This window comes from Oculina patagonica, chromosome 14, assembly GCF_052425735.1.
Source record: "Oculina patagonica isolate OP01 chromosome 14, crgOcupat, whole genome shotgun sequence".
NCBI lineage: Eukaryota > Metazoa > Cnidaria > Anthozoa > Scleractinia > Oculinidae > Oculina > Oculina patagonica.
The window spans coordinates 15,601,392-15,625,504 of NC_135771.1; the positions used below are offsets into that span (position 1 = coordinate 15,601,392).

Below are 24,113 nucleotides of genomic sequence, written 5' to 3' on the forward strand. Positions count from 1 at the left end.
AATTTAGGTGCTGCCGGATTGCACTTTTGAGGGCCTTTATCTGAAGCATAACCCCGACCCCCCCCCCCCCCCACCCCCCCCTCTCCCTCTAGAAGCGGCCAGGCCTACAATTCTTCAGAAAGCTGGCTACGCCCCTGTAGACTTCTAAGAGTAATAGACTTCTGTCCATGGAAGTTAAAGGCAATAAACAAAACACTGAAGTATTGTTTTTAACCTCTTCCTGTTTTCAGTGGCGATGACAGCGTTAATTTATCCGGAGGACAAAGACAGCTTGTGACCAAGGTGCATGTGGTAAATACCGGGATAAGTTTGTGGATGGGACCAGCTACATTTAAAGCCATCTGCAAATTTGAGATCGGTAATTGGCCGTTTGACAACCAGACCTGTGAATTGGACTTTGCTTCGTATACATATGGAGTTGGCAGCATGGCTATCAAATTTCTTACAGACAAAACTGGTCAATTAACAAGTAAGTTTATCGCGAACTTTACTATTATTTTGGGTCATACAATCAGTCAGTCATTTAGTTTGGCGAGTCAATCAGTCAGCTGGCGAGTCAGTTAGTAAGCCCAACTCTAAGCCCTTCCGCTTATTCTTTTCGTTTGGTAATCATTATATAAATCGTCCATTTTGTCTGTTTGCAGATCGGTTTGTTTCAAACGGTGACTGGAACATAGACGAAATCTCCCAAACAATCGAATTTACAGATCACGACGACTGTTGTCCATTTGACTTCAGCAAAGTGGTTTACACGCTGAAAATGTCACGGAAACCTTTATACCACTTGTTTTATCTGACCATTCCGAGCATTATGCTTATGTTCCTCACTCTGACAAGCTTTTTAATCCCCGTGGAGAGTGGAGAGAGAATTGGCTTTGTCACCACCATGCTGCTTGCCATGACTGTCTTCCTGCTGCTCATTCCATCTCTCCTCCCTGAGACGTCCGATGCCGTTCCAATCCTTGGCCTAAGTTTGGCAGCCACTTTGGTCATCATAGCTTTGATCCTGTTTGCCAATATATTAGTCCTCAAGGTCTTTTTCATGGAAAGCACTCCTCCGGAGTGGGTGCAAAACGTTTTTAACTTATGCAACAAAAAGAAAAGAAGAAGCTTTCAACCAAATCACGTGTGTAGCACAGACGTACAGCCACCAGTCAAAATTCCCGCTACATCCGCGAATGCAATTGAACGGTCTACATCGCCCACAGCAAACACGCCCAGGGGCTTGGACGAGAAAGAGGAGGAAGTAACCTGGCAAAAAGTGTCCATCAGGCTGGATCATGTGTTTTTTCTGTTCTTCTTTCTCTTTGCCCTGATTTCTTATTGCGTAATCTACATTGTTAAACTGTAATAGGTTTTTATCAAAAATGATACACACAGCAATCTCCTGGAGTGGGTACTTGGGTGATCTTTTTTGTAGGTATGTCCCGACGTCGTTTACACGCCAGAAACCGACAAAACGAACTGGATTATTTCAGCCATTTACAAAGAAGATATTTTGCCAAGGGTTGAACAAAAGTGGTATACAACACTTCTGGGGGAACCGGACCAATTTCTAGTATGTGATCTAGGTAACTATCACAGCTGCTATTGACTAGCATGCGTAAAAAAAAGGCGACGCACGATGTTGACATATCATTCTTGTACGTTTCTGTCCAAACGAAAATTGTTGGGTCTACCTTTAAATTAAGACAATCTATCAAAAAAATACACGGAAAGAGAAAACTAAAGTCACTGATTGTACACGATGTTTTTGTCTCTGGGACATTCGCCTGTTCTAGGCTCAACTTTTACCTCTTTAAATGAAAAATTCTCCTTGCAGTCCTTTCCTTTCTGCAAACGGTCAAAGGAGGCGCGGGCTCTGGGAACGAGATTGCCATTACGCCACGTGCGTATTACGCATGTCATAAGGAAACTATTATGCAGGCTCTGACAACGGAATATAGCGAAAAAGGAAAGGACCTGAGTAGTTTTTCATGATTTGGTGCCATAGACGTCTGTATCTCTCAGTTTTCGACGGGTCCGTATCTAATGTAAACGGCCCCAGCTCCCTATTTAAACAATAGAGTGTTTCTGTCGAGGAACTATCGGCTGATAGTTGCCCCGCGGAAATTTGATCTTCTTAAAACAAATGCTAGTTTTAAGAACATCAAATTTCCAAGTGGCAATTATCAGACCGATAGTTCCGAGACAGAAACACTCTATTGTTTTTATTGTTCACCACTAAATTTTCTTCTGCGCGCCTATTCAAAAACGAGCATCGTGAATTATTTTTTACTTTTCAGGGATAAAAAACTAAATTGAAAGCCGAAATTTAACAAGCGAAACGAAAACAGACAAGAAACCCACTGAATGCAGTGAATTTGGTTGGATTTTTTGTCTACAGGTACGCTTGTTTACAAAACATTTCACCGGCGGGCACTATCGATCCGGGAATTTTTCTCGGGCGGGCACTATTTTAACAATAGAGTGTTTCTGTCGAGGAACTATTTCGAGGGCTAATATGCTAGTTTTAAGAACATCAAATTTCCAAGTGGCAACTATCAGACCGATAGTTCCGAGACAGAAACACTCTATTGTTTTTATTGTTCACCACTAAATTTTCTTCCGCGCGCACATACAAAAAAGAGCATCGTAAATTATTTTTACTTTTCAGGATAAAAAACTCAATTGAAAGCCGAAATTTAACAAACGAAACAAAACCAGACGAAACAAAACCAGACGAGAAACCCACTAAATCAGTGAATTTGGTTGGGCTTTTTGTCTGCAGGCACTCTTGTTTACAAAAAAAAGTCACGGGCGGGCACTATCGATCCGGGCATTTTTCTTCGGCGGGCACTATGGGCTGATAGTGCCCTCCCGCGGACGAACACTATTGCGTCACGTGATCAATTTAAACCAATCAGAATCGGAGAAAATTTAGTGGTGAACTATAAGGGCTGATAGTGCCCTCCGGTAGACGAACAGTATCGCGTCTATGGCGGGCACTATGGGCTGATAGTGCCCTCCCGCGGACGAACACTATTGCGTCACGTGATCAATTTAAACCAATCAGAATCGGAGAAAATTTAGTGGTGAACTATAAAGGCTGATAGTGCCCTCCGGCAGACGAACAGTATCGCGTCACGTGATCAATTTAAACCAATCATAATCGGAGAAAATTTAGTGGAGAACTATAATCCATTATAGTGTACTACAGTTATTGACCCATCTTAGTCAAATTTTTGATAATGTTAATAACGCTATCCTAACTAGTCACTTTGTAATATTCAAATCAAACTTGTGAGCCATCTCAAATCTTTTTAATATATAATTAATATAAAAATGCTGATAAATTACGATATTATTTAGATGATCGTGATAAATCTGAATACAGAGCTCTACTCCTTTTCAGTTTTCGTGTAATAACTATAAAAACTGGAACAAAAGAAATTTCTCATTTATTGCGCGATCGTTGACGATCATATGATGTTAGATGGTGATACCGTGTACCATCTTTGTCGATGATCGCTTGCAGTGTACTCAGATTGTATGTTAAAAGGGTTAGAGTCTGTCCGTTCGTGTTTTGTTGACAAATACACGCACTTGCTGGCCTCACAATGAACTCTAAAATTTTCAATACCGCACTCGGCTACGCCTCGTGCAGTAATGAAAATTTCTCGTTCATTGTGCGGCCAGCGCGTTCGTGTATTTGTCAACAAAACACTCACAACAGTCTCTAACCCATAATTAATGCAATTGTTATGAAGTGAAAGATTATTTTTGGAGCTCAGTATTTTAAGTTCATGATTAATTGTTTATAAATTTGTAGATCGTGAGAATCTTGTGATTTATGGGTCCGGCAACCCGCACAGAGATTTATAGTTGTTTATCTTTTAAGAGTTTTTAGCTTAGATCGATAGCCTACTTCAGTGAATATGTTTGGGTTAGTGACCGAGTGATCGAGGGTTTACCTCACACAAGCCGTTTCTAAGTTTAGGTTGTGTTGGTTATTTAGTCAAGTGTTTGGAAATTTTTGCTGACCCTGGTTTGGACCTCGGTAAAGGTTCCTGTTATAGATTCGTGTCCTATTAGTTTTAATTCTTCCGAATTTGTCATTGGTCGTTTACTCTTTATTTTGTTTTTTATGTTGGACTGTTTGTATTTGTTTTCTTAAGTAAGTCTCGGATATGTCTCAAGTTTTCCAAGGTCACAGAGATTCCAACCCAAACATGTCAACAATTTTACTATATAGTTGATGAACGTTCGTGATTGAAATAGGAAGAGTAGAGAGTAGTAGAGCTATAGAGAAGTGAGAAGCCAGAGGCGGCTGAAGAAAATTAAGAAGTTCCTTAGAAGATCTGCTTCAGACTCCTGGTTACCTCTCACAGAGCTTTTCCACTAAAGACACTCTAACACAATGGAGCCAAGGGTGTTCATATAATATTTTTATATTTGTTTCGTTATGAGCCATATTTAAGCCCGTTTACACGACAGAGAAAATTGGGTACGGACCCGTCAAAAATTGGGCCGGTCCTGACCACTTTCGTAGAGAAACAATCAAATCAAAACGGGGCCATAAGCACTTATAGGTGTTTTAGGCGCGTTTACACGACTGAGAAATTTTGTTACGGAACCGTCAGAAAATTGGTGCGGACCGTCAGAAAGTTGGTCCGCACCACACCACTTTTGTAGAGAAACAGCGAAATGGAAACTGGGCCACAGGCGCCTAGGCGCGTTTACACGACAGAGAAATTTAGTACGGTCCCGTCGGAAAATTCGTCCGGACCTGGCCATAGTTGTAGAGAAACAGTCAAATCAAAACGGGGCCATAAGGCGCGTTTACACGACAGAAAAATTTGGGTACGGACCAGTCAAAAAATGGTCCGGACTTGTCCACTTTTGTGGAGAAACAGTCAAATCAAAACGGGGCCATAGGCGCCTATGGCCCCGTTTTGATTTGACTGTTTCTCTACAAAAGTTGTCAGGTCCGGACCAATTTTCTGATGGGTCCGTACCCAAATTTTTCTGTCGTGTAAACGCGCCTATAGGCGCCTGTGGCCCCGTTTTGATTTGACTGTTTCTCTACAAATGTGGTTAGGTCCGGACTAATTTTCCGACGAGTCCGTAACCAAATTCTTCTGTCGTGTAAACGCGCCTTATATGGCCCCGTTTTTTTTTTTTTTTTTTACTGTTTCTCTACAAAAGTGGTCAGGTGCGGACAGATTTTTGACGGGTCCGTACCCAATTTTCTCTGTCGTGTAAACGGGCTTAAATATGGCTCATAACGAAACAAATATAAAAATATCATATGGACTTACTTTCTGTCAAGTCCGTACCCAAATGTCTCTGTCGTGTAAACGCGCCTCGCGCGACAGAGAAGATTGGGTACGGATCCATCAGAATATTGGTCCAGACCGAATCGCTTTTATAGCGAAACAGTCAAATCAAAACGGCGCCATAGGCGCCTATGGCCCCGTTTTGATTTGACTGTTTCTCTACAAAAGCGGTGAAGTCCGGACCAATTTTTTGACAGGTCCGTACCCAATTTTCTCTGTCGTGTAAACGTGCCTTTTAATATGGCCCCGTTTTTTTTTTTTACTATGGCTTCGTTTTGATTGACTGTTTCTCTACAAAAGTAGTCAAGTCCGGACAATTTTTTGATGGGCCGTATCTTATTTTCTCTTTTCGTGTAAATGCTTCTTATGGCCCCGTTTTGATTTGACTGTTTCTCTACAAAAATGATAAGGTTCGGAAAAATTTTCTGACGGGTCCATACCCAAATTTTTCTGTCGTGTAAACGCGCCTTTTAAGTCAGTTGCCATGACGTTATCATTTTTTCCAGCTTATTTTCACTATTTTTTTTAAGTTAACTTAGTTTTTGCCTGTGTGTTGTTTGTGTGTTGATGTATTTGTTATCTAAGTAAGTACTAAGTACCTGAACCATTTTAAAAATTGATTGTATTAAACACTAAGGATGGCTGCCCAATCTCATCAGCCAATGGTGGTTATTTCAGGCAGCCATGTACTTCATTTTATTTTAATTCTTCTTTTTGTTGTCAATTTAATTTAATTTAGGGTACAAATAAAGTTGTTGTTGTTGCCTATAAGAAAATATATCACGCTGTATATAACAGACTGTTAATAGTAAAATACAACATGAAATAAAGCAAAGAAATGTTACTGATATATCTAACTCTGAGCTTCTTGCTGCCTAACTACTCATATAAAATACAGTCAACGGTTTCACACTGAAGAAGGGCTATGCCCAAAACGTTTGTGTTCGTAACCTACACAAAATGACACTTCCATTATTTACATATATTATTTTTTTGTGTGTCACGCATCAACGAGGATTTTTTGAACCTACATTAATTATTTTATTAGTCATACAATTTACTGTCGCCGCTATTTAGTGGATTGTAGCACAATGTACAGTAAAGGATTGTCGGTGTTTGACATTTGCAGACTGCAGTCTGTACTTTAACGGTTAGCTTTTGGGTTAGTTCTTAGTAGTAGAGTTAGATTAAGTTGCATTTCTTTAGTGGGCCGTTTTGATTTGTAATTGTGCCTTTTGCGTTCAGTTGGGGGAAAAGTCGTACATTTTTCGGTTTGTTTCATTACTCATCGCTGCCTATACATGACATTTTGTATTTTGCTGTTTCTTTTATTTAATTCTAACAAAACATGCAATGTACAAGGCAAATGAAGGGTTAAGAACATGACTATTTACATAAATTAAAATCAGGTAACCATTGCCTCATTACAACTGACTCACTATTGCAATAAAACGTTGTGACAAAACTGAGGTATGAAGGAAAAGTGTTGTTCATTTTTAACTCGGAAAATTCCGAGTTTTGGTGAGCGGGCCGATTTCACTCCTTCCCTCCTTCCCTCCTTCACTCCTTCCCTCTTGCCATCGATTTCTGTAAACATTTTAATTGAATTAATTAATTAATATCAAATTGAATTAATCAATTAATCTTGTGAAGCGGGTAGGGGGTTGGCTAAAATGCGACCTCTATCTGTGTTACTTTATATGAAGTACACAAAGGCTATATATTTGTTTCTGAAAACCAAATGTTCTCCTTGTGGTATGCATTCTTCCAGGCGTAGACCCAAGCACACGGAATTTTGTGCTGAACGCATGCGCATATATGAAGTACACAAAGACGATATATTTTCACCAAATCTTACTTAGAACTGGTTAAAACTCAACAAAATTTTTATCGCCGAGTATTTCCGAAAAAAATTCGATGGTACTAGAAAAGAGTTCAATTTAAATGAAATATTCATCTATAAGCCGAGCGGTCATCAACAAACGAAAATTAACAAGCGTTTGTATTTATTCTTGGTCATTACCTTTTATTTTAGTGGCGGCTCCTTAAAATCCATTTGGTTTAATGAAGCAACGTTAGGAATGAAGTTTTCTGCCTGAGTCTGTTTCTGTTTCTTTCCTTCAGTTCCTTTCTTTAAGTTTAGTTAATTTGCAGAATCACTGCTTACGTGACTTTTCAAGAGAAGAAGGGTCAAGAAGGAAGCGATCTATTTGACTTGTTGTCGCGACACCAGAAACTGGCCAATCAGAAGCAGTTGTTCCCACGCGCTTGGTAAACATTGTAACACGATCTGACAGAAATCGGCTGCATGTAATATTTTTGTTCAAAAGCGAAAACTTAAAATACCACGACTTCTCTGCTAAAGACACCACTTCAGAAGAGTTTGATTGGATTGAGAATTCTCGACAAATACTGGTAACAGCACATGTTTCGTTTTGATGACATTTAAAGTTCACTCGCTGGATCTGCTTGATTTTTTCGCTAGCAACCTGGCGAATTGCGACGAACTGAAGATTCACTGAATCATCAGGAATCATCCCGTATTCTTTGGCGATTTTGCAGTTGTTCTGAACTGTTTCTTCCTCGGCAACAACTTTTAATTTGAAGGTTTCGTTGTTTGAAAACCAGAAGCTTTTTATTTGGCATAATGATCGATAACTGCAGAAGAATGCGTGATTTGAGATGGGATTCTGAACTCAGGTGAATGTTTTGTCACGCTTGTGTACGGTTCTGTTAATAAATTCATTCTTTATCAGTCACGTTTCGTTTTGATGACATTTAAAGTTCACTCGCTGGATCTGCTTGATTTTTTCGCTAGCAACCTGGCAAATTGCGACGAACTGAAGATTCACTGAATCATCAGGAATCATCCCGTATTCTCTGGCGATTTTGCAGTTGTTCTGAACTGTTTCTTCCTCGGCAACAACTTTTAATTTGAAGGTTTCGTTGTTTGAAAACCAGAAGCTTTTGGCATGATGATCGATAACTGCAGAAGAATGCGTGATTTGAGATGGGATTCTGAACTCAGGTGAATGTTTTGTCACGCTTGTGTACGGTTCTGTTAATAAATTCATTCTTTATCAGTCACGTTTCGTTTTGATGACATTTAAAATTCACTCGCTGGATCTGCTTGATTTTTTCGCTAGCAACCTGGCGAATTGCGACGAACTGAAGATTCACTGAATCATCAGGAATCATCCCGTATTCTCTGGCGATATTGCAGTTGTTCTGAACTGTTTCTACCTCGGCAACAACTTTTAATTTGAAGGTTTCGTTGTTTGAAAACCAGAAGCTTTTGGCATGATGATCGATAACTGCAGAAGAATGCGTGATTTGAGATGGGATTCTGAACTCAGGTGAATGTTTTGTCACGCTTGTGCACGGTTCTGTTAATAAATTCATTCTTTATCAGTGATTTGTTGTTTTTCAATTACATAGTTGTGATTTAACGAAAATGTTGATTCGCTGCACGTGGATTGTTTTATAGTTTGAAGGAAAAATTGGGTCTCGGCTTATAGCCAAATGATTTGGGTTTATTTTTTGTCAGAGTCTAACTGGTTCCAAAAACTAAAAGACTAGGGTCTCGGCTTATAGCCGAATAAATACGGTACTACATGCTTACCTACCAGCCGAAATATTGTATTAATGTCAGTTTTCTTGAAATAGACCAAAACTTACTTTCTCTAATGATTATATTATTTTGCCTAACCTTCAAAAAACAAAAAGGAAAAATAAAAAGAAAGAAAACAATTTGCAACCGTTGGGAACTCTATCTCTTGCCCTTTCGGCCTGCTCTCGATGAGCAGCTAGATGACAATGAAACTAAGTGAAGTGAACTGAATTGTGGAAAGTTTAACAGCATTTGTTTTAGCAAATCTCTATTTGTCAGTTTGTTGTTTTCGATTCTTGTTTCATAATAAATTTTCCGAGTTTAATGGCTCATAGCCACTTTGAATAGTTATTTTGCTCTTTGTCAGTGGTCAAACAACATGCAGCTTCTGTAGCGTTTCTCCTTTCTACATTGAAACGCGAAACTATGATGAGAGCCACGTAATAGCACTGAGCCAATGTTGAAACGCGATAGACACATAGCAGCATTGTCTAATATAACGTTTGAGGTGAAGTCGCGACAAATACAAAAAAATAGGTACACAATGTGTAAGTGTGTCTACTCTTTAGTGTTTCTTTTATATTTGTTCAGTTTCCATTCTATCTTTCTAAGCAGCCTATTTTTAGTTGTTGTCGGGGAAAAGTGCTTCTACCATTTGTACCGCAGCCCCATTTGGCATTTCTTTGTGAGCCTGAAACCTGGTTTTGCTTTGGGCGAGTTTCAAACTTTTCACGGTGACAAATAGACATCTTCTGGCTTATTCTTGATCTAGTATTGCACTGTAAACTGCTAACTAAATTATTGTGTTGCTAGCTACACTATTATTCTCAAAAAGAAAAGGTGGTCAGACAAAGGGAAATAAAAATCAAACTGGTTTAACAAATTTAACCAAAATTTGACTAAACCACAAGATATACTAACGTAATAACAAATCTAGCTTATATGAGAACTTCAGCATAAAGGTTTGTACCTCAGGGTGTGTGTAACACTCTTTATCATGCCTAGATTACCTCTGTTACATTCAGAGTGTTTTGGATACGTGACATTTTTGGTTTGAATTTGTGCATTGAAAATGTCTCAGGATTGTTAATTTAATTTGCAGATTGAATCATCAGCAAATGAAATTTTGAACAACAAAATCCTTTCTTTCTTGTATTTCGGACCTCCCTACAGGGTAGTGAATTATTTATTAACCCAATTATGAAACCTTAGCGTGGAAAGTGTGTTTTGCGGGTAAATATATTGCTCAGGCAGCTATTAGGTTCGCTTCACGACGCAAGGTGAAGCCGGAAGGTTAACAATTCTTTGCAAGCTCACCATGGGATTGTTGGCAAATACGACACAAAATTGCTAATTAAACAAATCTTTACACGCCCACGCTTTTTGAGTAAATCACAAGCAAAAGAACCGGGATTTAGTTTTAACCATATTAGTTTTACTCAATTTTAGTTATCCTTGAAAAGCCACATCAACGTTCTAAAGCTTGGTTTCTCCGGAGTGCATGACCTAATAGAATTAAGGAAGACTGTTCCAGATATGACCCAACCTTTTCACGATATGAAACGACCCTTTAAGTTAAAATAAACCGGAAGTTTTAAAAACCAATTATTCTCAATCATTCGATGTAACCGTTTAACATCCTATGGGCGATTGTTGATGATAGGAGTTAATTTCGGCGTAACTTCGCCAATCCTGCAAATCAGCCAAAAAATTCATTATGTCAGCAAATTGAACCAAACCAGTAAAAAATGGAGACATTATCTCTCTGGAAAGAACAACTTTACTTTGTGCAAAAGAAATGCCATTTCAAAGGGACAAAACAAGCAACACCGACTGCCAAAAAAACTCAAAGTAAGTACTAAGTTTTTAAACCTTTTTACCCGTCATTACTTTTCAAAATTTGAAATAGAAATGTCAAACGATTTATCACTTAAACAACAGAATAAAAGGAACAAAAGTTTCTATCTTTAATCTAACACTCGCTGCTATGAAACACTTCACAAACGAACTGTCAAAATACTTCACAGAAATCAATGCCCTTTTACACTGAAATGCGCATGATCGCGGCGCAAAATGCCTCACAAAATAAGTCAACAGATTCAAGAAGACATCAGGCTTGTTTATTTATACCTTTTAATCCGTTTGAAGATTATATAATATGAGCGTACACAAATAAATAAGCGCGTGGGCTCCCTATGACTGGAAGCTAATAAAGGTAAATAAATCGCCATAGCGAATTTTGAAAAGCTGACGTTTCGACACGAGCATACTGGGATCGGGCATTTTTGATCTCTGCCCCGAGTATAAAATAAAGAGTAGCCTTAGACTTGAAAGTTTTCTGCAATGGAGAGGAAAAAACAATGAAAACTTAGATGACTAACATTAACATAACACCTGCATCTTTTAAAATGATATTTCGTGCCGATAGCGGACAACAACTGTTCAGAAAATAAGTTATAGATTGCTTTGTTTTTTTAAGTTGCAGGTTTTCTGCCATTCTGACTGCGAAAACCGTAAGGGAATTTTTTAGTTTTCAAAGAATTTTAAAATTAATCAGGATTTTTACCTTTAAAGTTTTTATACCCCAAGGAAAGCAGAAAGGGAATTAGTTCATCTACATTTTTCATTCCAACCCAGTGTTTATCCCAACTGTTTACTTCTAAACTTATCGTCAAAACCTTTAACTATACCCTATGCTCTACGTAATCTGAGCAGCAAAATCGGCGCGACGAAAGTTTACTATTCAGCTCACAATTGATTTCATTATTTCCACTCAAAAAAACCATGCTATTCGATAGCTTGCTGAAGCTTACTGAGTTAAAAGCATAAATTAATCATGTTTTCAATAGATTATAGTCAATTTGCACAACAATACAAAACATTTTGCAAGCTGATATCATTGCCTACGCGTGAAGTCGAACCTCATTCGGACAAAACTGATGCAGTTCAGGACCGTCCATTGTCATGGCCTTCGCTCTCGTTATTCTTTGCTTGCAGGGACTATTTATGAACAGTAAGTATATATATATCACAGTATATTTACTTGATTCAATTAATCTGTTAAAGTAGTACTTTGTAGCTTATATTTCAAAGTTAATGGAGGGATTTGCTCGCAGCCGGATACGAATCCTTATGTCGTTAGTCAAGGGCGAGGCACAAAAGTTTTACGGCTTAAATGAAGTAACGGTTTTAAGATGATTACAAACCTGATTGCCTTTTACATAAAAGTATATTTGCTTGAAATTAAACAACATTTGAAGGAAACTCCGTGAGCAGCAAATAAGGTAAATAAAAACATATACGATCTTCGTCCTAGATAGATATTTTGGAACTTGTTTCCTTTACAAAGCATTGTGTGATAATGACAACTCAATCTTCTTGTGCTCCTCATTTTTTTGCAATCCAAAACTTTAAATGAAAGAAAAATCAATGCATATTTTCCTCTTTTTATATTCCGCTTGCATTTCAAAAACTACTGCGTAAAAAACACCTAATGTAAAGGTGTTAATGGCGATTCTCCGTGCTATAGCTATAATCCTTCGTTCGTGTTTTTGTTGTTTTTATTTTTAGTTTCATTTACTTTAAAAACAAAATATCTACCAAATGAAACAAACATAGTAACATTTTTCTCCGACATAAAAACCCAAACGTCAATGAGAATTTCTCTTTAATGTATTCCTGTTTTATTTTTTTTTCGTTCGCGAACAAGACATTTACTTATCTGTTAACATAACATAACAAGTCAACATTGCAAAAGTATAACCTCTCAAACCCTTCCTTAATTTTAGTTACAAGTGTATGCAACTCAAAAACGAGCTCGTTGACCGCCAATTCCTCAATACTGAATAATTATCAGCATGTTAATAGACACGGTTTTGCAGCGTTTTAAAAAAAGATCTGCCAAGCAGGTTCAGAGCCACCTTTAAATTTTCAAACGTTCGTAGGATGGAAGCGTAGTTTGTTTTGTCAACACTGATTAATGATTCATTTAGTGGACTGCACACTCTTAGCAACACACCCTTAGTTGATTAATTTTTTACTGTCACCTATTTGGTTGATATTTTAACATTATCGCAAGAACACATTATATGTTATTATACACTGATGCTGACAGACTTTTTTGATACAACAAGAACGCATCAAGTGGTACGCTTTAAAAACACCATAAACTCTCTAGTGACAAAATAGGCCTTATGCATAATAACGTCATAAGCTCAAAATTCACCACCAAGCCTCGTTTACGCAAATTATTCTCAACCTTTCGCCACCTTCATGAAGTTTTCACGAGAGCATTCTTTTCATCTTTGCTGCTTTGGGAATTCGTTCATGATAAAATTTACGAGTTTGCACTTTCAAAGAGAGAATTGGTGGTGAAACTAGCCAGTCTGACGTAACATGCATAAGGGCTATTGTATACTTTTAAACTCCAAAACGTTCTTTTTCCCGCGGGAAAAGTCTTTCGGACGTTTTTCGGCAAATTTTGAGCGTTTTGTACCAGTTATTTTGGACGAATTTTCAGGAACCTTTTTCAATCGAGGAGAAAAAAATGCCACCTACATTTCGCCTTCAAGAATGGATAGATAAAATTTTGAGACTAAATAATTTACTGGAATACGTTGCTATGCAAATTGCTTTTTACAAAGCTCAGAAAAAAACAGCAGGCATAAATAACATTTCGCCAAGCAAAAACCACAATTTTTTTTATTGTTCCCCCTTCGGAGTTTGCCGTAAAGAAATTAATTAACAGCCGCCATGCGACACATCCGCATTCTAGGTTACTAGGGTTTGGTTATAGTATTAGAATTCAACTACACTTTCACCGTTCTCATAACAAACGCGCCTTTTCGACGTGTTGTTTTTCTCTCTTGATTTTTCCTACTCTCGTGTATTCGGTTGTAGAAATAAACTTCTCTCTTGGCTAAAACAGATTGTGTTGTTTATTGTTGTGAAAGTGGCGGGGGACAATTAAAGACGTTTGTGTCAGCAGGCAGGTGATGGCAAGATCAGCAAATTGTATCAGTTAACAATTAACACCAGTTAATTTTTTAAAGGCGTTTTAGGCGGATCCAACTTCTCATTTGAGCATCAAATCCGCGAACAACTTCTGACTAACTATGACAGGAACGTCCGACCAGTGATAGGAAATAAAACAGTGGTATTGGTATCGTTTGGTATGAAAATCAGCAGACTTGTAAAAGTGGTAAGTACATTCAAGTGTGTGAATAACATATCTAAAGAATCCGCTGAACTTGAACGTTAAAAAATGGAAAATTGTTAAGGCATGTGATACAGGGCATGTATGAGCGATTGTTACTTGAGTTAGAGTAATTGCCATTTACTTTTGCGTGGTTCGTATTTCTACACTCAGTAATCAGTTCAAAAAAACTCGCGGCACTTTCTCGACCAATCAGAAGTTAAACCAAAATCAACCAGTGACTCGCTCACACATGTTTTCCCGCGCTTGGCACCGGCTACATGTATTGACATCAATTTTTGATTGGTTCACTGGATTGTTTGTACCGTTGTAATTTAATTTTGTTTTGGTTTTACGACACTCACTTGAAAACTTAATATAAACAAATATATAAATAACAGAACAGTTTTTTCAGTCCAACGGTCCAGTTTTTCATTTTCTTTTTTATATAAAGAGCAAAATTTAAACGCGAACTGAAGGGGTAACAGAATAGTGCTTATCTTAAGGGGAACTCAACGAGCAAATTTTGCTATAGGTGCCAGAACAGTGCTTTTTTTTGCTTGTTTACAAGCAAAAAGTAGGAGAATAGCGTTTACGTTGGGTAAAATCTGAACCGGAAGGGATCGCATTCTTGTTAACTCTCAAGGGACTGTTTTAATTTCGCAAGGGAATACTTTCCGCTGTGGGTGATCAAAGCGCGTGACTTGTAAAGTGTCACTCTATAGTTGTGCTTCAGCACTTCCGTTCTTGTAGAAAAAACGTGACTTGTCAAATTTACAAACGATATATAACAATCAAAAACGTGAGTAGCCCAAATCTTACGTCACATAACCAATTAAGAATGTAAGGGGTTCAGCGCTCGAAGGCAGCAAAGTTTAAAACAATTAAGAACGCAATTTGTCATGGTACAAGTCTTTAGGCGCTAATATTAATTTAACCTAAAACGATTAACAAAGCAAATTTGTACTCGTACAAGTCTTTCACACACTAAAACGTTGCTAATAGTTAACCAAAGGGAACTCATTTCGTGACAATTGATTATTTCTGCTGAGTTGCACAATTTAGAATTGCAACATCATCTAGCGAAGCGCACTATTACTAAAAATAGATTTCGCCGTATGATACCCCCCGCGTGAGTCGGACAACAATTTTAGTTTCGGCAAAGGCTTTGTATAGAGGGGACGCATTCTTGACAAAAAAAAAAGGGCGAGAAAGGCACAATTTGAGGCCGAGATTCTCGAAAGACTCGAAAAATGATAGATTCCAAACATTTTTGCTTTAGTAAGTGAAAAACAGATTGAAGGTATCCAAAAAATGGCCCAGGCAATGACACCTTGATTCCCACCGCAAAATTCTTCAGGCTGCCGAGAAATTTAAGCGGCGGATAGCGAATTACTATCGAATTATATAATTGCGAAGGATAGCACTTGTATGTTCGCTTCATTTAGGCCCCGGAAAGATCGTCGGTTGCAAGAAATTCAGAATTCTTCCCGAATTTGACGGCACTGATCGCCGGCCATCCGATCTCATTTCGACACATGATAGATAGAGGGCGAAAATATTATGCTATTCAAACGCCTTTCTAATGGAATTGACGGAAGGGTTTGATTTTAATAATTTAAATTTATCCCCATTACTATTACAGACTGCAGCTACAGCTGCCGAGCTCGATCAGTCTATATTAAATACGCGACAACTGTGTAACGAAATTGACCTCTTTAAATATTCGGGTCAGGCAAGGAGACCGATCGGACGAGCGTTTCTTTGTGTAATTTTGTGGTGGCATAAATCTGAGGTTAGCTCTGTTGTGTTGCAAAATGTGCCACTAAGAACAGTGTAAACGTTTTGCATTTCTCATAAAAATAAATGTTTTCTTTCAGCAAATCCCGGCAGCAAATCGGGCCTTTATAATCCATTCAATAACTGAGAGTAAAACATTTTACACATTTATTGAATTATAGCTCTGTTTGACAAACCTTTTGTTTCAAACCACGGTTTAAGCTTCCTACGTTGCACAGGTAAGGCTTTCTCTCGAATTCCGAGCCAATCTGGCCATGGTTTTGTGCCTGGGTTTTGTGAAACAATTGCTAAATATGCCTCCGAAGTGCCCGCCAACCATACATTGTTCTTTGTTTTCTGACTCACGCCGGGGATCAAATTCTGTGACGTCATTAGTGCGCTTCGCTAATTGCAACATCATTAAATGTGTTAAGTGATATTTACAAGTGTTTTTGTAGCCTGATGTGAAATTACTTCCAGTGGAAGCAGTAAGGGACGGACCATTATTTTCTTGGGAGGGGGGGATGAAAAATGTTCGTCTGCAAAGTTTTTTTTTTTTAGTTTTATATGCACCTCTGCAAACATTTTTTTTTTTTAAATTCTTACTATTTTTTATCATTCATATCGTTTTTGCAAACAATTTATTTTGTCTTTTCAGTCCCTGCAAACAATTTTTTTCAATATTTTTCATCCCCCTCCAAAAAAATAATGGCCGTCCCTAAAGGCTAAACGTTTCTTCTGTTCAGAAGTTAATGCATCGCCATTAGAAAAATAAACAGCAACGGTTTTACTGGAAATGTAGTCGTTAGAAATGGCATGTGTAGCCGTAAGGTAAAGAATAACGCGAGGAGAAGCGGCTTTTGGTAATATTCAAACGAAAATTTACTTCTCAATGTGGGGTTAAGATTGCGTGACGAGACAAAAGGTAACTCTGTCGTGCGTAACCTAACCTGCGATCAGGCGTTATTTTTCTCGCTCAACGGAAAAATGAGCCTTCCCTGAGCCTTCCCTCCGCCTTTTTAACCAAGCCAAAGTATATGAGTCGCAAAGCACCCAGCCGTCGCGACTGACAAATACAGCATTTCCTCCGCGAAAATAAAAAAAATGCTTGAACTGAAAGACGTTTGAATTCTTCCATGATATGTTCGAACAACAATGCCCAGCATAAACCTTCTACTCATACTAACTGAATGCAAAAAAAAGTCGATATCTCGAAGAGATCTTTGATTACGCTTTATAAGTGGCTTTTTGTGCGATTTAAAGCCTTATTGAAAGTTTTAGGGAACGAAATATTGTTACACGAATTAAGGAGCCGCTGTTGCCTTCTCGAAAATAGTAGCTGGCTTTTTTTCGTACCCAAAACGACATTTCTCTCTCTCCGAAAACAACAGGCATAACTTTCCACATGTCACGAAAGTTCGAGCTGTAGAAATTTCCAGCTTATGCGCATGTGCCAAAGTAAAATGTTGTACATTTTTACATGGAAATTTCTTTAAAAACTTACTGCTGTGTCAGAAAGTTCCTTTTTAGCAAAGTGTAGAAAAATTTAGCACCGTAGCGCCAAAAAAATCAATTTAACGGTTAAAAAAATTGTGTTTTTTGGAGTAATTTCAGCATACTATGGGTTAAGAGAACGGGTCAATTTCCTTCTTCTCTTCTTCTTTTCATGTAAATGCAACTTATGGAGCAAAAGCAACCTGAATCGAGAAAAATTTCGTATGGTTTAGGATGTTAGGTATTTTATCTTAATACATAGTACATTTTACTTACATGTCAGTTCATTTTTTTGTTTCCCTGAGTTGGATTTATTTTGCTATGGATTTACTCATTATCTATTATCGTAAGTTGATTTTCTTCGGCCGTATAAAGTCGATTTCTAATCTTTTACCGTGAGGCCTTGCCAATGTTCTGTCAGATGGGAGTTTATTTTTTAATTGATGTGAGTTTATTCCGACTTTCAGCCGTAAATTTTCTCGGCAGAAGAAATTCATACAGTATAAGTGACGTTTTGCGAAGTGCTGAGCGACGACAAAGCAGAAAGCTTGAACAAAATCAACTTATTAAACTAAACTTGTTCTGAAAATCATGTTTAGCCCATTCAGCTCAAGCGCGGGCTGTGAATACAAACTGACTCATATTGTTTTAGAGTAGTTAAAAAGCTACGTTTAAAGTAGTTTTTGCTTCAGTGAAGCTCACTTTTACACTGAATAACTACACTGAATAGAGATGATTTAGTGTACGTTAAAATTTGTTTCAACTGTGCACACGGTAACAAATAAAAAAATGATCACCGATTCATCCCAGATAAGTTTTAAATTTGCCTACGTGGGCAACCCATTTGAGTGCACTGATGTTAAGACAAATACAGGCAAGAAAAGTGAGACGGGAATATTTGTCACGAAATATATTGACGTCTCTTTTGTATAAAGCAAAACGATAAGAGGATCGAGAAACTATTTTCTATTCTAAGAAAGCAGAGAATTGACTCTTAATTAATTTTTAGGCCTGAGTTGTTCTATCTCGAGAGTATTATTTTTGTTGTACCGTAAGACATTCATTTTAACCATGATCGATTTAACCCTTAAACTACCAACATCGCATATTTGCGTAGAAAATACCAGCAGTGATTAAAAAATCTGCAGTCTTCGCATATCTGGACACATGATAGTAATGATCCCTTGTTCTGGCAATGTGATAATTTTCATAGCTTTAAAAGCCAACTAACTGACTACAGCTCTATATTTCCGTTGTATATGGCTGTTTTTCCTGCAGCAAATCCGAAAATGCCCGTTTTTTACTCCATAGGACAACAGCAAAAAAACATCCATCTTTGCCTCCAATTTCTTTTAATGAAAAAGTAATTCTGAATCCAAAAGTGTACATTTGCAGCAAACTTCAAGCCTATTCCTTTCCGTTCCCCCAAAAAAGTTCTCATCAATCTTTCAGCAGACTGAGCAATTACCATTCGATTAGAGCAATGCTTGCAAACCTGTAATAGCCTTATTGGTGACCGAAAGGAATGCCTGGGTAAAACTGCCTTGTCGGCGAAATGCAAGTCCACCTACCTCTATTTCATACGTTTTTTATAAGTGTCGAGCCACCCAATCCTACCGGCAAAATACTGCACCGACTGCATTTTTTGGAAGTCACAAGTTGTCCAAATTGCCTTGGCAGGTCTCGGAATCCATCCACAGAACGGCCAGAGAGACAATTTCATTCATGAACCGCCATGTTCCGATACAAATGTTTTTGGCGTTCCAATCATCGTCAAATCATCTCTCACCTCTGGTTTCTTTCAGAAGTTTGCCTCTACCCACCATTCTAGCTTAATGATGCCAGCACATTGTGCTTGAAACAGCAAATATTAATTACTTGAGCGTCTTATATGCAATCACGAAGTTCAAAAGATTGCCAAAGCCCAGAAAACTGCTGAAAAAATGCCAGAAACGTGGTAATTTAAGGGTTAAATTCGTCTTGCACTATGGGCCACCTAATTTTGAGCTTCTCAAGCTTCTTGTTAAAACCACACAGCACTGTTTTCCTCCTGATAAAATTTTCTTGTGATTTCACTTTGTTTTGTTTTATCCTTATATGAAAGGACACTAAGGAGCAAACAATTATTTTAGACACTTGGGTAATACAGGTATGTTATTAACTTTTCTGCTTGATTGATACATATCACAAATGGAAAATTTAAGCTCAACAGCAAGGTTAGATGAAAAGTCATTAATTTTTGGTTTCGTAAATGATGAGCCGAGGAGTAGTGAAAGAAAACTGTAAACCTTTTAGCTACTTGTCAAATGCAAAAAATAGCCATATTATGGAAATTCTGTTCAATTTTCATATCGATCATCTTCATGGTTGTAAAATAACAGTAAATACAATCAAAATTAAGACTTTTTCTTATTCAAAGTTGCTTTAGCCTGCGTAGCTGGCGGTATTGTTGGGTTTTAAAGCGCCCACCGCGGCTTCGCCGCTTGCTGGTGGGCGCTTTAAAACCCAACAATACCTCCAGCTACGCAGGCTAAGTTGCTTTATCCCACAGGGATGGAAAAATGACTTCTTTTTTTGGGAACCAAACGACTTTGGAGGTGTGAATCGTGTACAGTTTGTCCCGGATGAGATCTGGGTACCAGATATTTCTCTTTTCAACAAGTGAGTGTTTGCATATGAAACAATTTATTTTCTTTGTGTTAGTAAGACTTTTTGACTGAGATTGCTACGTCTGTATGGTAAACAATTCTGCTTAAATACTAACTTAAACGTCAGAAAGTCAAGATTGTAGTAAGATGTTTTACCTACAGCTATGATTCCATTAACGCTCTTCCCAATAAGCGACTTCTCTGGCCAAAGGACACAGACAATCCATTTAACCAGTAGACTGCATGTGAGTTATGTTATCTTACCCCTGCGACCCAATCGTGAGCGGCGACTAAAACAAAAAGCCCGCCGAAAACAAACCAGGAAATTTTTTATACACCCATGGCAGAAATCTATAATTTCTAAAGGCTACATCTCTGTTAATTCGCCTTGTGCTATCAAATTCACGTGGAGGCTTTTTATAGACAGCTTTTTCCGCAAACTAGTAGCCAATTTGTTGAAGGTTTTTTAATCCTCGTTTTTTAATGGTTGTAATTAACTGTTTTGATTCCCCTTATGAAGCCCTAAGGAAGGCAGCTGAACTGTAGAATACGTGCAAACGGAATTATAGATTCCTAAGAATGATAAAATTCTGCCCAGTAAAAGCCAAAAACAAATCACAAAACTTAAGCACTGGCCTTTGCTTAAGTTTCGTTGTAATCTTCTTCTTGGTTTCAGTGGAGATGACAGCGTTACTTTAGCTGGAGGACGAACAAAGTTTGTCACCGAGGTGTCTGTGGACGATACTGGAATGAATGTGTGGCGTGGACCTGCTACGTTTAAAGCCAATTGCAAATTAGAGATTGGTAACTGGCCATTTGACAACCAGACCTGTGAACTGGGCTTTGGTTCGCATACATATGGAGTTGACAGGATGAATATCAAACTGTTTGAAGACACAAGTGGTGATTATACCAGTAAGTATATCGCGAACTTTATGATTATTTTACGTCAGGCAGTCGGCCAGCATGATAGCCTGCAGCTTGCCAATCAGCCAGTCCGTGGTCAGTCGGTCAGACAGTCAGCCAGTCAGTCAGTCAGTCAGTCAGCCGGTCCGTCCTTCTTAACCTTTCTTCCGTCCGTCAGTCGGTCAGTCAGTCAGTCAGTCAGCCCAGTCAGCCGGTCGGTCGGTTTGCTGGCCCATCTCTCACCGAGCCGGTCTGTTAAATAATCAGTTGTTCATGCAGTCTACATCAATGGTATTGATGTTTATTTTTGTTCTTTTTCTCTACCCTAAGCCTTTCTGTCTATTTAGTTCGCTTGGTAATGTTTATATAAATCGTTCATTTTGTTTATTTGCAGATCGGTTTGTTTCAAACGGTGATTGGAACATAGACGAAATCTCCTCAGCAATCGGCTTAGCAGATCACGGAGACTGTTGTCCTTTTGATTTCCGTGAAGTGGTTTACACGCTAAAAATGTCACGGAAACCTTTTTACCACTTGTTTTATCTGACCATTCCGAGCATAATGCTTATGTTCCTCACTCTGACAAGCTTTTTAATTCCCGTGGAGAGTGGAGAGAGAATTGGCTTTGTCACCACCATGCTGCTTGCCATGACTGTCTTCTTGCTGCTCATTCCTTCTTTTCTCCCTGAAACTTCCGATGGCGTTCCAATCCTTGGACTAAGTTTGCAAGTCACTTTGATCATTATAGCCTTAGTCCTGTTTGCCAACATTTTTGTCCTGAAGGTCTTTTTCATGGAAGGCACTCCCCCGGAGTGGGTGAAAAGCGTTTTCAACTTGTGCAACAGGAAGAAAAGAAAGAGCATTCAACAAATTCACGTGTCTAGCTCAGAGGTACAGCTACCAGACAAATCTCCCGCCACATCCGTGAATGCAATTGAACGGTCTACATCGCCCACAGCAAACATGCCCAGGAGCCTGGACGAGAAAGAGGAGGAAATAACTTGGCAAAAAGTGTCCGTCAGGCTGGATCATGTGTTTTTTCTGTTCTTCTTTCTATCTGCCGTGATTTCTTATTGTGCAATGTTTATTTCAAAAATGTAATGAGTTTTTATCAAAGATAATAGTCAAAGCAATCTTCTGTATGTGCCGAGGTCGTTTAAACGACAGAATAATTTTTTGCACCCGTCAAAAAAAGCGATTGTGGTGAAACGAACACGTTTTCAACAGCTAATCAGGTTCGGTTGCCTTTGTGGCCGGCTTTTAGATTAACCCAGAGGTCCCGATTCCTGGCGCAAAACAAGAGGATCTGCCCTCTGTGGACGAGATTGGTCGGATGTAAAAAAGAATCAATCAACTGCGCATGGTGTTGATCTTACATTAATATCCAGGCTGACCACTTTATTTGGGGTATCCACGCTCTCACATCTCGTATTGTGTGTTAACTTAGTGGACCATAATGTAAGTGATCGTATGTAAGTATATTGTTTCAAGTAAGGCAAGTACCGCAGTGTAAGTAGTGCCATTGCAAGTATTGTAATTAATATTTAGTATTGTAAAGTATAGCACTGTAATTATTGTAAGTTGTGTAATTAATGTGTGAATGTAAGCATAAAAAATAATTCCTATGATATTTTAATCATTTCTTCATCTACACAAGTATCACGCTGTATATGAATCAGTAAAACAAGCACAAAATAAAGCAATGGATTGTTGGTATGTTTACCTGTCATACTCTGAGCTTCTTGCTATCAAGCCATACAAGCAATAGTTTCATATTGAACGAGGGATAGGCACAAAATGTTTATTATCTACACAAAATGACACTCTCATCGTCATCAAGTCTATTAATCTTTCAAGTGTAAAGCAAGCAAGCAAGTAAGTAACACTAAAGGTAGCACTAAAAAGCATAGAAAATGCTAACAAACCAGTGGCCCTCTAAAACTATTTACAATTAAATATAAAAATACACTTGAATACGAATATTAAAACTATGGATGAACTATGAGATAATATAATGAATAAAATACATGAAATGTGAGATAAAATGTTAAAAAGGTAAAAAGGGTTAAAAAGTGGAACTAAATTACAGAAAAAATGATTTAAAAGCTGCCGTTCTTTTAAAATTCTCTTTCAAAGAGAGTTCCCGAAAGATTCAAGAGCTGGTATTTTTCGCATAGAAAGCGGTAAACTGTTCCAGGCTTGACAGGCACTCGCGGTAAATGTTCTTCCTCCTTCAGTTTGTCGTTCGATAAGTGGGCGAAATATATTGAAGTTAGAATATCTAGTCTGACGTGAATGAGTTTTGCTAGTAAGCTTTTAAACTTACTTAAAAGTAAGCTTTTAAGAACGGTGAGTACATTCCCCTGTAACTCGCTGTGTGACAGTGTCATAGTTTAGGGGGGTTGGGGAGCGGAGCATTAAAAAATGTGGTGGATAAAAAATATCATGACCAACCCCCTCCTTTTAGCAAAGAAAAAGGAAATGATTGACTCATCCCTCAATGAAGGTTGAAATTTACATGACCCACTCCCTGTATTTAATTATAGGTTGCATGTCTTCTCAGGATCTAGTGTTGATTACGTTTAGATATCTTAACCAAATGCAAAGACGTCTCAAACAGTTTAATCGCAGCTCTAGAGTTTCGGTATTTTATGTTATGTGCATAATGGTACATCACGAGAAGAAGAGGGAGAGGGGGTGATGATAGTTGAGCAGGCCGAGTTAATAGAACAATTTAGATATTTCTTCAGCATTATAAGCTGTTTTTCGGCAAACCCCTTCCCTTGGTATTCCGCTTACCACTTGCATTTCACTGCTTTCCTGCACATCAATTTTCGGGATAACAGTCTTGTGACTTTTAGGGATAAGGGATAAATGCGCTCAATTTTTTTGGGATAAGCCAACCAAATGCGTTTCGTCTCCAACGAGCAATTTAATATCCGTGGTGTTTTCTGTCAGAGTATCTATCTTTCAGATGTCAGTTCAATGTTGATTGTCATCATCGCTATAGTTATCGCTATAGTTAAGCCGATCCTTGGAGTTATCTTTCAATACGTTACTAAATCTCACACTTTGTGCAACTAACCTTGAAAAGATTTTTATGTCCATATCTCGAAAATAAAAATTGCGGTTATCACACGCACGTTTTTAAAGTTTGTTTACAG

General features: G+C 38.2%; 2 protein-coding genes across 3 annotated transcripts in view; both read left to right on the top strand.

Moving 5' to 3' along the window:
- Positions 1 to 5,856, top strand: part of LOC144638009 (neuronal acetylcholine receptor subunit beta-3-like) — a 43,537-nt gene extending 37,681 nt beyond the window's left edge. For both annotated transcript variants that reach the window (XM_078497108.1, XM_078497107.1), the window contains exons 5-6: positions 231 to 469; positions 645 to 5,856. In XM_078497108.1, coding sequence (XP_078353234.1) covers positions 231 to 469; positions 645 to 1,351 — 946 coding nt within the window. In that variant the 3' untranslated portion in view covers positions 1,352 to 5,856. The remainder of the gene's footprint in view (positions 1 to 230; positions 470 to 644) is intronic.
- A 5,986-nt stretch (positions 5,857 to 11,842) lies between these two features.
- On the top strand, positions 11,843 to 22,610 carry LOC144638008 (neuronal acetylcholine receptor subunit alpha-5-like). The gene is made up of 6 exons (XM_078497106.1): positions 11,843 to 11,941; positions 13,980 to 14,128; positions 19,500 to 19,544; positions 19,947 to 20,056; positions 20,720 to 20,958; positions 21,344 to 22,610. Exons 1-6 carry the CDS (start codon positions 11,893 to 11,895, stop codon positions 22,048 to 22,050), a joined length of 1,299 nt encoding a protein of 432 aa, XP_078353232.1. The 5' UTR covers positions 11,843 to 11,892; the 3' UTR covers positions 22,051 to 22,610.
- Positions 22,611 to 24,113: the final 1,503 nt, after the last annotated feature.

Bases quoted from the DNA above. Each gene is read 5' to 3' on its own strand.
- LOC144638008 (XM_078497106.1), top strand. From the start codon at position 11,893: ATGGCCTTCGCTCTCGTTATTCTTTGCTTGCAGGGACTATTTATGAAC. The intron at 20,057-20,719 runs GTGAGTGTTTGC...TCTTGGTTTCAG, and splicing joins GATATTTCTCTTTTCAACAA to TGGAGATGACAGCGTTACTT. The intron at 20,959-21,343 runs GTAAGTATATCG...GTTTATTTGCAG, and splicing joins CACAAGTGGTGATTATACCA to ATCGGTTTGTTTCAAACGGT.